General features: G+C 39.7%; 1 protein-coding gene across 1 annotated transcript in view; it reads left to right on the top strand.

Annotated features, from left to right (window-relative positions):
* Positions 1–6: 6 nt before the first annotated feature.
* Positions 7–10,956, top strand: part of MYLIP (myosin regulatory light chain interacting protein) — a 20,872-nt gene continuing 9,922 nt past the window's right edge. The window contains exons 1-2 of the mRNA XM_006769732.2: positions 7–81; positions 1,026–1,216. Coding sequence (XP_006769795.2) covers positions 31–81; positions 1,026–1,216 — 242 coding nt within the window. The 5' untranslated portion in view covers positions 7–30. The remainder of the gene's footprint in view (positions 82–1,025; positions 1,217–10,956) is intronic.

The raw sequence follows: 10,956 nt of genomic DNA, 5'->3' as shown, positions 1-10,956 counted from the left end.
TGCTATGTGACGAGGCCGGACGCGGTGCTGATGGAGGTGGAGGTGGAAGCGAAAGCCAACGGCGAGGACTGCCTTAACCAGGTGAGGATGAAGGGCCAAGAGGGGACCTCACGCATGGTAGGGGGCACCGAGGACGCATGCGGTGGCCGGCCATCCAGCCAGCCACCCCTCTCCCCTCCCCCCGAGTCCCCCAGCTCGGCACTTTCCCAGAAGAAGGCGGGCCAGCACACCTGCCGCAGGTGTGTGCATGATGCCGCTTGTTTGGTCCCCAGCGGGGCCTGGCAGTGATACCTGCGTCTCAAGAAGAGGTCTCAGGTCCCGGATTGCCTGGCAGACAAGCCGGGCGCTTGTGTCTTGCTGCTTCTCAAATGGACCGTTCACCTGCATCTCGGGATTTGCTGGGGATTCGAGGACCATAGGCTTTGGTCGTCTACTCCGCAGTTATCTTTAAGCACGCGGCGCTTCCTTAAGAGTGAGGAATGGTTCCAAGCAGTGGATACTGGTGTGGCAGAAAGCAGATTTGATCTCAAGTGAAACGCTGTGCCCCGAAACCTCTCAGACCTGAGATGTTTGGGAAACCTCTTGTAAAGCTTAGTGACACTTGTGGCGTGTTTCCTCATTTTTTTTTTCTTTTGAGTCCAGGTGGTTAAAATTGCCCAGATACTCAGCTGCCAAATCAGCTGTGTCTGTTCTGCTGGTGAAGGGAATTCTGATGATCGGAATAAGAAGGAAAATGGTCATCCTCAGTCAGCTTTCTGAAAGGCTACTTTTGAGGACTGGTTTTTCTTCACTGCCATTGGCCATATCATAGCTATTAAAGGAAGGACAAGCCTCTCTACTTCACCCAGGGTGGCTTAGCACTGCTGGAGCCTAAGAACTTTGTTCTCCCAGTTTACAACAGAAATTGTAACACTGTTGAACTCTGTAAGAAATGGGCAGGAATCGTAGACTCACACGAAGTCCTTAGGTTTGCTTTGACTACATGGACCATGTGCTCATCCATGCTGCATTCATTTTTGTTTTAGGTGTGCAGGCGGTTGGGAATTATAGAAGTTGATTATTTTGGACTGCAGTTTACCGGTAGCAAAGGTGAAAGTTTATGGCTAAATCTGAGAAACCGGATCTCCCAGCAGATGGATGGGCTAGCCCCTTACCGGCTTAAACTGAGAGTCAAGTTCTTCGTGGAGCCTCATCTCATCTTACAGGAGCAGACTCGGTAAAGTGATGCTAAAATAAACCAATGTCAAATAAACCTTTGGTTCTCTTAGAAAGGGTCATTGTGCCTTCCCCGAGATGTTCCCTTCACAGGCACATTTGTTTGATAGAGGGTGAATTGGGTGATAACTTAGACGTTTTCTGTGACACAGACCTTTTATTGAGGTGAAGAGCGAGCTATGTAGTTGACCTGAGGTATATTTTCCAACTCTTCTTGTGGTTTTTCTTGCCTTTATACACAATGAGAGAACAGGGATGAATTCTTACAAACAGGAGGTTAGTGCTGAGAGAGAGAGAATGAATGAATGAATGAGAAAGAATGAACCCAATTGACTTTCAGACAGTAGCATCTAATACCCCCAGGTAACCTCTGCCTCAGAGGTTACTATAGGTCATTGTAGACATTCTAACTGAAAACAGGAAACAGTTCCTCTTGGGTTATTTAAACTTGGTCAACTTCTTCAACCTAGTGTTAGATTACAATGTATAGTAAAGAGCTCTGTCCTACTTCATGCAGGATTTTTAAAGTTTTGAAGTTTTTTGAAAACTTAGTAAGGCAACTCTTTTAAGGCCAGTGTAACCTAACTTTGACCCAGACATGTTACACGTGATCGTTGAGTTTAGATTGTTTACTTCTAGGAAACCACCAGTAGTGGTAGACAGCTGGACCATGTGGTTTCCTCTCAAACTGAAAATGTTTTCTCCTCTGGACTTGACTGTAATACTTTTCTGAAGGATGAGCCAAACTGAGAACCAGTGTTTCATATTTATTGCTGATATGCAAGAGACCTAAATCTTACAGTGGCATGTCAAAAAAAGGAAAAGGAAAAGGAAAAACAACTAATTCTAAATATGGTAAACTTTGGTCTAAGTTCTAATGTTTTTTCATTACCCTTTGGCTTGGAAATTTGCCGTGCACATGAAAAATGTGAGTGAGAAAACTCTGAGTAACAATGAATAAACAGTATACCTTAAGAGTTTTTGACATGTCATATTTTTGTTTGTTTACCCAAGGACTGATCGAAACATATCTTGAAATACTATTCATTTGCATTTGAAATCTCTGTTTTGCCTTGTTATGGAGCTTTAAAGAGTGAGATAAATGTTTAATTTTGTTTCTGAAGTAACTGGTATATTGGAATTCTTAGTGTTCCTAAAAATGTCTTGCAAAATATTCAAGTGCTTGCATGTTTAAGAATGTTTCAGCTGGCTATGTGAATCAGAACGATTGTGTGTGTGTGTGTGTGTGTGTGTGTGTGTGTGTGTGTGTTTACTTAAAGCTGGGTTGTGAAAACTTCTACATTTCACTTTAGTGTGATAACTATCAAGAAAGAGAAAAAAATATATAAAACACAATATTTTGCTATTTTCTTTGTGTACTTTTATCATGATTTTGTAATCATTTCAGGGCCTCCAGATACAAATCTATTCTGATGACACAGATTTATTTTTTAAATCTGCAGGAGCTTGGAGGAACAAATAGATAATTTAAACAATGACTATAGTTGTACATTATACATTTGTATAATGAACGCTTACAGACTTTAAATTTTACTATAAAATGATCTTTACCTGTGCTTTCTAATATTTGAATTATAGCTATTATCAAATTATTTTATTCATGCAAGAAATAAACAGTTTGTGAATTAGACTTGGAATCAAATTTCCTATTTTATTGACTCAATTGACTTTGATTCTTGAGATTCATGCCTAATATCCAAAGAATATACCTACCTAGTTAGACTATGTCATTTTAATTGATTTTCAATCCTTTTGGAATCTTAAAAACTAGAGGTCCGGTGCATAAAATTTATGCAAGGGTAGGGTCTCTAGGCCTAGCCAGCAATCAGGGCTGATCCGGGCCTTTATTCCCCAGCTGCCAGCTGGCAGCCGGGGCCTTCCTTCATTCCGTGCCGCCCCCTGGAGGTCAGCGCAGGTCATAGCGAGTGATCGAACTCCCGGTCAAACTCCTGAGGGGACAATTTTCATATTAGGCTTTTATGTATATAGATTAGTGTGATCTAGGCTTTTGACTTACTTTTAAACTGTTGGTGGCTCTGACTCGGTTGGGCATTGTCCTGTGCACTGAAGGGTTGCCAGTTCAATTCTAGGTTGGGATACATACCCAGCTATGGGCTCAATGCCCAATCAATGTTTCACTCTTACATCGATGTTTCCCTCTTTCCTTCTCCCTTCCTCTCTCTCTAAAAGTCAATTTTTAAAAATCTTTAGTCCGGCCAGTGTGATTGAACCTCCACCTATGAACCAGGAGGTTATGATTGGCTTCCCGGTCAGTGCGCATGCCCAGGTTTTAGGCTCCTTTTTAAATCTTTAAGAAGAATGTTGGTGCATTTTAGTTGTTTTTGTGGGGTTGTCTGAAACACAGAATATTAAGAAAATGCCACATATAGTTTATATAGCATTCTGCCTTAATAACTAAAGTGATTTGTAATTAGCATTTGTACCTTCTAATTAGGACCAGAAGTTGTACTGGGTCCAGTTTAGTTACAATTAGCATTATTTTTATGTGCATCATACTGGAGAACAAAAATACTTATTTCTCCTAATGTTATGTTAGCACGATAAAGCTGGTTGATAAACTTTTCATAGTTTAATTATTCATTATAAAATATTCATATAAAATGACACAAAAAATGAAATAGATGTGTTTATGTAGTGAGTAAACTCAGTTTTACCAGTCCAGTTATGAGAGGTGATTGTGTACTGTCTCCAAGTCAAGTCATCAGGGTACCCTTAGTGTACTGAAAGTGGCCTGTTTATTAAGTGGTACTGAAATATCCTGGCTGAGTTGTCCTCAGTGGACAATTAAAGTAGTCTGCACATAATAGAGCTGGCCTGACTGGGGGCCAGTTAATATTTTTGCATTGGATTAGGGAGGCCGCTGTGAGCTTGACAGCCAGGAAAGCCTGTTTGTAATAGGAGGGTACTGGGGTCCAGGCAGAAGCCCTGCATTCTAGGTCCAGCTCTGCCACCAACTACCCGTGTGTGCCGACTTCTAAAACTGAGACAGCTCTTTATCTCACTTGAAAGCCTGGGACTAGGTTGTCTCTAAAACCTCTTCTAGCAATGGATTTGTTGGTTGGTTGGTTTTTGTTTTGTTTTGTTTTTGCTTCTGCTTCCTCTCTATATAATTTTCCCCAGTACATTTCTCTGAAGACAGAAAAAACCTATCAAGTGTCTGCTGCGGTTGGTACATAGAGTTCATTGGTCTCTGATTTGGCCTAATTTTAGATTTGGTTCTTTACACAGATTAATATGTTTGCTCTTGAATCTGGAAAGTAACCAGAGAGTCTTGTTTAGACTCAGCTGGCACATTTCAGATGGAAACAGCAGGTATTTTCAGCAGATGTTTGCCATGCTATGGATTCAGACTAAAAGTGAAACTAATGTATTCTGGAAGTAGGTCTGAAATAATAATCTTTGAAATTCTTGCCTTTCAAAGGCCCTTGAGTATTCATAGCAATTCAGGCCAGATTTTGTCAACATTGTCAAAACCAGAGGTTAGGGCAAGTGATGAGTGACTTGCCCCTGGTTAAATCCATCTGCCTTCAGACAGCAGCTCAGTCACCACTCCTCAGGAAAAACATCTCCAGGCCCGTTCAGAAAACTAAACTCTCCCAAGACATTGTGTACCTTTCGTTTATAGCATTAAATGAGTGTATAATGCTGCATTTACTGATGTGACAATTTGTTTATTGTCAGCCACTCTAATAACCTAAATTCCATGAAACAAGGAGCTGATCCTCATTGTATCCCCAGAGTCTAGCAGGTGCCTAAATATTTGTTGGATCAATGAATTCAGAACTTGGAAATAAATAAAAATCAGGTTAACTTATACTGATGATAAATATTTTCTTATAGAAATTAGAATGTTTTGTCAGTTTGCTTCTATAAACTGAAAAGTTTAGACTAAAAGAAATCTCACCATTAAAACATGTTTGTAGTGATTATTTTCTGTTAAGAATTTGCTGTGTTTAGCATTCTTTTGCTTCGTTCACCCCCTTCACCTCACCCTAGAGGCTATTTGTTTATTGTTTTCTTTGGGTGGTATTTTTTTTTTATTCCCAAATATAAAATAGGCTCCAGGAAAGTACAAATAGTAAAAACAGACTTGTGTGATATTGCCAAAGAAAGTATGAATTTGAATTCTAACTTCTCTGTTTTCCTTTTTGCTCAAAATACAGGAAGTCCATGTGATTATATGTTTATTTTAGCCACAGATATCCCATCTGGGCACCCTCGGTCAGTCTCTTTATGAATTTCTGATACTTATATATTTATATGAAATCTCCAAAAAACATTGAGGAATCAGTGTTTATGTAATCCAACTGAATTTTTAATCTTGACCATATAATTTGTAAATAAAATTTGAAGGTTTAGATGGCACTTAGTGTCAGACTCAGGGTGCACAGAGGTGCATAGCTCCAGGGGCACCAGGTGTATTTATCTTTAGTTGTATCCTACTGCAGCCTGATGCCAGACTTCTCTGGGACCTGCCAGCACTCCCCACTAATCTAGATTGTTACAGAGATTGTAGTTAACACTGATAGCTACAGGAGTGCCTGGGTTGTTTTTTGTCAAGGACAAACAACATGGTGAGTAATCATGTTCTTAGAAATGCAGATTTTATGCTTCTAGGTAATAGTATTCTTCTGGTGTGGGTTGTAATCACTTTTGAAGTTGGGAATGTCTCCCACCACCAGCACCACCCCTCCACCTCCATGTCTTTTAACTTCTTGGATCTCAAGGAGGAGCAAATTTATTAGTGATTCCCATTTTGCATTTTGGGTTTTGAGAAGGATTTCCTTAAGCCTGACTGGAGACCTGACTTTGTAATTATTTGGCTGCGACAGGTTTCTCAATTGCAAGCCTTCCATGAAGTGTAGGTTTGATGGTTCATTTTAGGTATAGCTAGTTATTCATTTGAATTCTAAATCTAGACTTTTCGCTAGTATTTTTTTCCTCATTTCATTTCTTAGGAAAATTTTAAAGCATACAGATAAGTTGAAGATTTTTACAGTTTACTTTACTTGCCTTACTGCATTTTTATCCATTTATTGATCCCTCTACCTTCTATCACTCTTTCTGGTGCTTTTCAAAATAAATTGGGTGTAAGTACACTTTCCCCTAAATATTTCAGTATGTATACCATTAACCAGACCTCAATATTTGCCTACAATTCTTTTTTTTTCTTTTGATATAAAATTTACATATGATGAAATGTATAAATTCTAATTACACCATTTAATGGGTGTTTGACAAATGGATGTGCCTGTTTAATCCAAACCCTTATCAAGATTTAGGATATTACCATCGCTCCAGAAAGTTTCCTCATGCCCTTCTGCAGTCAGTTCCCACCCTCTTTACCCTCCCCCACCCACCCGGCTGTACAACCAAGGTGGTATGTTTTTCTAGCATAGATTCATTATGCCTGTTCTGCTTCATCTGTGGAATCATGCAGTGCGCACCCTTTTGTGTCTGCCTTTTTGTTACATCATAAATTTATGCGATCTATCACATTGTGTGTGTGTGTGTGTGTGTGTGTGTGTGTGTGTGTGTGTATAGTGGTTTGTTCCTGTTTATTTCTGGATAGTATTCCATGATATGAATGTAGTATTGTTTGTTTATGCTTTCTTGATGAAGACTTGTTTTCTGGCTCTTATGAATAAAGCTGCTATAAACACCCAAGTACAAGTCTTTTGGGTAGACATGTGTTTTCATTGGACTAAATACCTAAGATTGAAATAGCTGTATCATAGAGGAGGCAGACGCTTAGTTGTATAAGTGACTGCCAGACCTCTTCCCAAAACGCTGTATGTACCTTCCCAAAACGCTGTATGCCTCCATATCCCTCCAAGCCTTCAGTGGCAATTTGTATGTTTCTCTCGGTAGTAAACACTTTTTCGTGTGCTTATTGGCCTTTTGTACATCTTCTTTTGTGAATTATCTATTGAAATCATTTACCCATTTTTGAGTTCTTGCCTTACTTATTATTTTTGTAAATATATTTTTATTGATTTCAGAGAGGAAGGGAGAGATAGAAACATCAGTGATGAGACAGAATAATTTATTGGCTGCCTCCTGCACACCCCAAACTGGGGATCGAGCCCACAACCCAGGCATGTGCCCTGACCAGGAATCTAACTTTGACCTCCTGGTTCATAGGTGGACGCTCAACCACTGAGCCATGCTGGCTGGGCGCCTGTATTTTTGAGCTTCGCAAATTCTTTACATATACCAGATGCTTGTCAGATATGTGTTCTATAAATACTATATTTTCTTTTATTGATGCCTTTTGATGAGTAGAGGTTTTCATATTGGTAAAGTCTAATTTATCCATTTTTTTCTTTTTTAATTTTTGCTGATGGTCATGAGAAACCTTTGCCTACCCCATGTCATGAAGATACTCTCTGCTGTTTAATTTTTAAAGCATTATGGTTATTGCTTTTATGTTTAGGCCTATGATCCTTCTTGAAATGATTTTTGTTTACCTACAATTTAAGATACAAAACAAACTCTTAGAGCAGTTCTGTTTTGATTTGATGGTTTTAAAGTATAAATTGGCAGTCTTTGGTTTAAAATAAACTGATGGTGGTTAAGTGACTCATTGGACTGAGGCAAGCATACTGGTGATCTCAGTGGGGGTCTAACTAGGTGAGGGACAAACCAACCATTAATAACAGATGGCCAGGGCCAGTCAGGTCTTTGGAGGCAAATTATTGGCACTAGAGGATTTTTAAAAATAGCTAGTTAGCCATTTGAAGGATGTTTTAAATTAGTTACTTAAATTTTGAGTTTAATATTACAGAGATATAGTTATGTTATATATGTGTTCCAAAAAGCTCTTTAAAATGATGTAACTGGAAAGATGCCTGGAGGGCGGTAATTGAGAGTAGCCATCCGTGATGAACAGATAGACGATTCCTGACAGGTTTGCAGAAAGTTCTACTTTGATTTTTAGGTGATTTCCTTATAAGTCAAACCAGTGTTTAGAGGAAGATTCTCTGGTTACAATTCATAAAAGATAAATGCCTTAATTCCTTAAAGCTACGGAAATAAATTAATTTTTAGAACAGAGGAAATTTGAAGTACTTTGAAACAAAAATATATATCAATATGTGATTCTTTTATTTAATTAAAATTTGGTATATCCTTATATTCACTTCATTTTTAAATCTTCCATAATGCTACAGTAAGTAGGAATTCATTTGTACCCATGATGCAGAGATATGAGTTTTCCAGGATGTTTCACTTTGGCCCCCAAAATGTGACCCATGTATTGAAAATATCCGTTTTCTTAGTAATTGGGTAAAACTTGAAGAATCATGTATTTTAAGATGTAACCAGGGAATGTTTAGAAAATACACTTTGAGTTTATGTCTATGGGACATATTCATAGACCTTTGCTAAGACAAACAAGAGTTTTTTCCAAGCTTTCATTCTGTTTGTGATTCTAGGATGTAGCCTAAATTAAATTAGATATGTTAGCCACTTTTGATCTTTAGGTAAAAAAGTAAAAATAATTCACTGCAGGCATGGCTTCTTTGACCACATCTGCTTGTTATTGATATTATTGGTAACCTTTCCACAATACAGAAAAACAGAGGGGGGAAATCCATGAGCCAGACAGTTACAGGCCCGATGGTTCGAGATAAAATAATAGGAGAACCGGCCCCAACTATTGAGCCATCACTGGGCTCATTATTGGCACGTGTCTCCGTGCTCTGCCATCCTCCCTCGTGGAAAGAGCACATTCAATAGTCTGCTGATGGCTCGTCACAGCTGGTGACCTTTGCTGTCACTGCTCCATTGTGCGGTTCCCCTGGACAGCATAAGGTGGTCACCCAAAGCCAGCATGTATCCCTTCACACTAAAAGGCTGTAAGTTTCATCTAAAGAGGAACAATCAGACTTGTTCACCCTGTAACCCCAGCGTAGGGCTTGGCACAGAGGGAATGCACAGCAAATATTTGTTGACTTGAAATGAAAGGTTGCTTTGTAGCCATGAAACTGAAAAAATGCAGGCAGGGCCCTGTCAGAAAGTTATGTCAACAGTAGGAGAGTTCTGCCTACAGGGTAATGACTGCAGTCCAGCCTAGAATGTGGAGTATGTAGAAAAGGCCACTTGTCCTGCCCCCTTTTTTAATTCTGACCCACACACCGGGAAAGGACCAGCATTACTCGCGGGCTGCTGCCCACCTGTTAGTATTGTGTGCCTGCTGCTTCGCCTTTGGTCTTGGCAGCTGTCTCTTCAGAAGTAGGCATGCATAGTTTGGAAAAAGAAATTGGACTGATTTTGAAACTCTTTCAAGCTATACTTTTTAATAAAGCAGAAATGAGTCTCTGACTTGATACTTGGTAAATACCTTAAAAGACACTTTCACATAGGCAGTAATTAAGTTGAAAGAGTTAGCTTGTGGTGATACCCTCACAACCTTTCAGCACATCATTCCTTCTTTAATATAAGCATATATTCAGATCTCGTTTCCTCCTAACATGCTCCCTGCTGAGTACAGAAACAGGGGTACATGAGCCAAGGTGAAGTTTAATGAACGTCGTCTAAAAGGCCTTCAGAGGGCTGACTTTGTGTTGTGACACTGACATTTATGGGGATGTGAGGCCTCAGTCCTCAGAGAGCTGTTTAAAAGCAAGTTATTTTTGTGGTTATTTCTTTGCCCCAGTAGGGAACCCCCCTCAGTTTAGCAGTATGTCAGAAATACTTTAAAGACTAGCAGATGTTTGGGTTAATAAAAACCACACTTATCTTCTTTCGTTGCTATTACGCATTCTTACTGTGATTTCTTCATAGGGACTTTGAATAAAGGAAAAAGACTGTAGTATTTGGCAGAGTCTGATCATTTTAAACATTTCTCTGGCATTATAGAAGGCATGGAACATTAAATTTAAACCGTTCTTAAAGGGAGATTAATGGCTCTTGTCAACCTGACAAGACTCTCAGAAGAGATCCTCCTTATATTTCTAGTCGCACTTTCTTCTTCCTTTTCTCGCATAGCTCGTGTTGCCCCCTCTACCTGGAATATCAGACACAGGCTAGTATATGAATAAACGCAGTGTTGAGGCCAGGAATGGGGTATCCAGCTAAAGTGGGAGCTGATCTTCTGAGCTCTGTTCAGAACAGTGTTCAGAGCTTTGCCAGTGGTCATTACTCCTAGTTTGAGAGGCTATATAACAGGTCATCAAAGGGAGGTTATATGTACACACTGCCAGAGACCACTTTTATAACCTAGGCCAATCTGTCTGTGGACATTCGTATGCTCTCTCGAGAATCTTGGGCAATGTGGATTAGCAGGCAACAATACCTGAAGTTTCCCACGAGTTTCTGAGTATGGCAGACCTTTTAGTAAATGTGGAAGGTACTATTGTATAGAATTAGGACAGGTCAAATGGGATGAAACTTAGGTGGGAATGAATGTAAACTAATTATAGACTATATGCAGTTTTTTTTATTATTAAATCTTTATTGTTCAGATTATTACAGTTGTTCCTCTTTTTCCCTCCATAGCTCCCCTCTGCCCAGCTCCCACCCCACCCTCTGCCCTTAACCGCCACCCCCCGCCCCCTCCTCATCCATAGGTGTACGATTTTTGTCCAGTCTTTTCCCAAACCCCCCACACCCCCTTCCCCCCGAGAACTGCCAGTCCACTCCCTTTCTATGCCCCTGATTCTATTATATTCACCTGTTTATTGCGTTCATTATATT

The sequence above is a fragment of the Myotis davidii genome, unplaced genomic scaffold, assembly GCF_000327345.1.
Source record: "Myotis davidii unplaced genomic scaffold, ASM32734v1 scaffold62, whole genome shotgun sequence".
NCBI lineage: Eukaryota > Metazoa > Chordata > Mammalia > Chiroptera > Vespertilionidae > Myotis > Myotis davidii.
Note: the sequence above shows the minus strand (reverse complement) of the source record. Positions and strands in the feature narration are given on the sequence as shown.